This window comes from Penaeus vannamei, chromosome 9, assembly GCF_042767895.1.
Source record: "Penaeus vannamei isolate JL-2024 chromosome 9, ASM4276789v1, whole genome shotgun sequence".
Taxonomy (NCBI): Eukaryota; Metazoa; Arthropoda; class Malacostraca; order Decapoda; family Penaeidae; genus Penaeus; species Penaeus vannamei.
In genome coordinates this window covers 22,273,775-22,274,450 of record NC_091557.1, presented here as the reverse complement: position 1 = coordinate 22,274,450, position 676 = coordinate 22,273,775, and the positions used below count along the sequence as shown (strand labels likewise).

General features: G+C 40.2%; 1 protein-coding gene across 1 annotated transcript in view; it reads left to right on the top strand.

Moving 5' to 3' along the window:
- Positions 1-289: 289 nt before the first annotated feature.
- LOC138862550 (uncharacterized) overlaps positions 290-676 on the top strand; it is a 2,487-nt gene continuing 2,100 nt past the window's right edge. The window contains exon 1 of the mRNA XM_070124955.1: positions 290-676. This exon is cut by the window's right edge and continues 1,619 nt beyond it. Coding sequence (XP_069981056.1) covers positions 290-676 — 387 coding nt within the window.

Genomic DNA, 676 nt, shown 5'->3' with positions numbered 1-676 from the left:
GGATATCACAGCGGTTTTACACCATGGAAGGAAAATTATATTGGTTCTACAGTGTTTCACCGAACCAAAAATGATGACGAACCTGGAAAATCCACAGAAGACAAAATGTTCTTGAAGTTAATGGAGAAAGAATTTGTCAAAGAACCAGCAGGTAACTGGAGTGCACCTTTACCTTTTAAGCCCTTAAAGAAAAAGTTGCCAAACAATAAATCCATGGCTGTGAGACGTGCCAATAGCCTAGCCAAGAGTCCAGTTCAATTCTGTTAAGAGAGAACATTTCCTAGACTTTATGAAAAAGCTTTTGGAAAGAGGTCATGCTGAAATAGCACCACCTTTGAAAGAAAATGAAGAATGTTGGTATCTTCCAGTGTTTGGAGTGCATCATCCAAAGAAACCTGGTTGTATCAGGTGTGTTTTTGACTCTGCTGCTAAGTTTAGAGGTACATCATTGAATGATGTGTTGATGACAGGTCCTGACCTAAATAATTCCCTGTTAGGTGTACTTCTACGTGTTCAAAAGAATAGAGGGAACCGTACTCACAGGTCAACTAAGCCAGAGCAATGGAATTATGTTCCTACATCTGTGAATCCAGCTGATCGAGCAACTCGTTCTATGGTGAATGATTTCTCGTGCAATGACATATGGCTGAAAGGACCTGAAACATTCCTGAGTAGG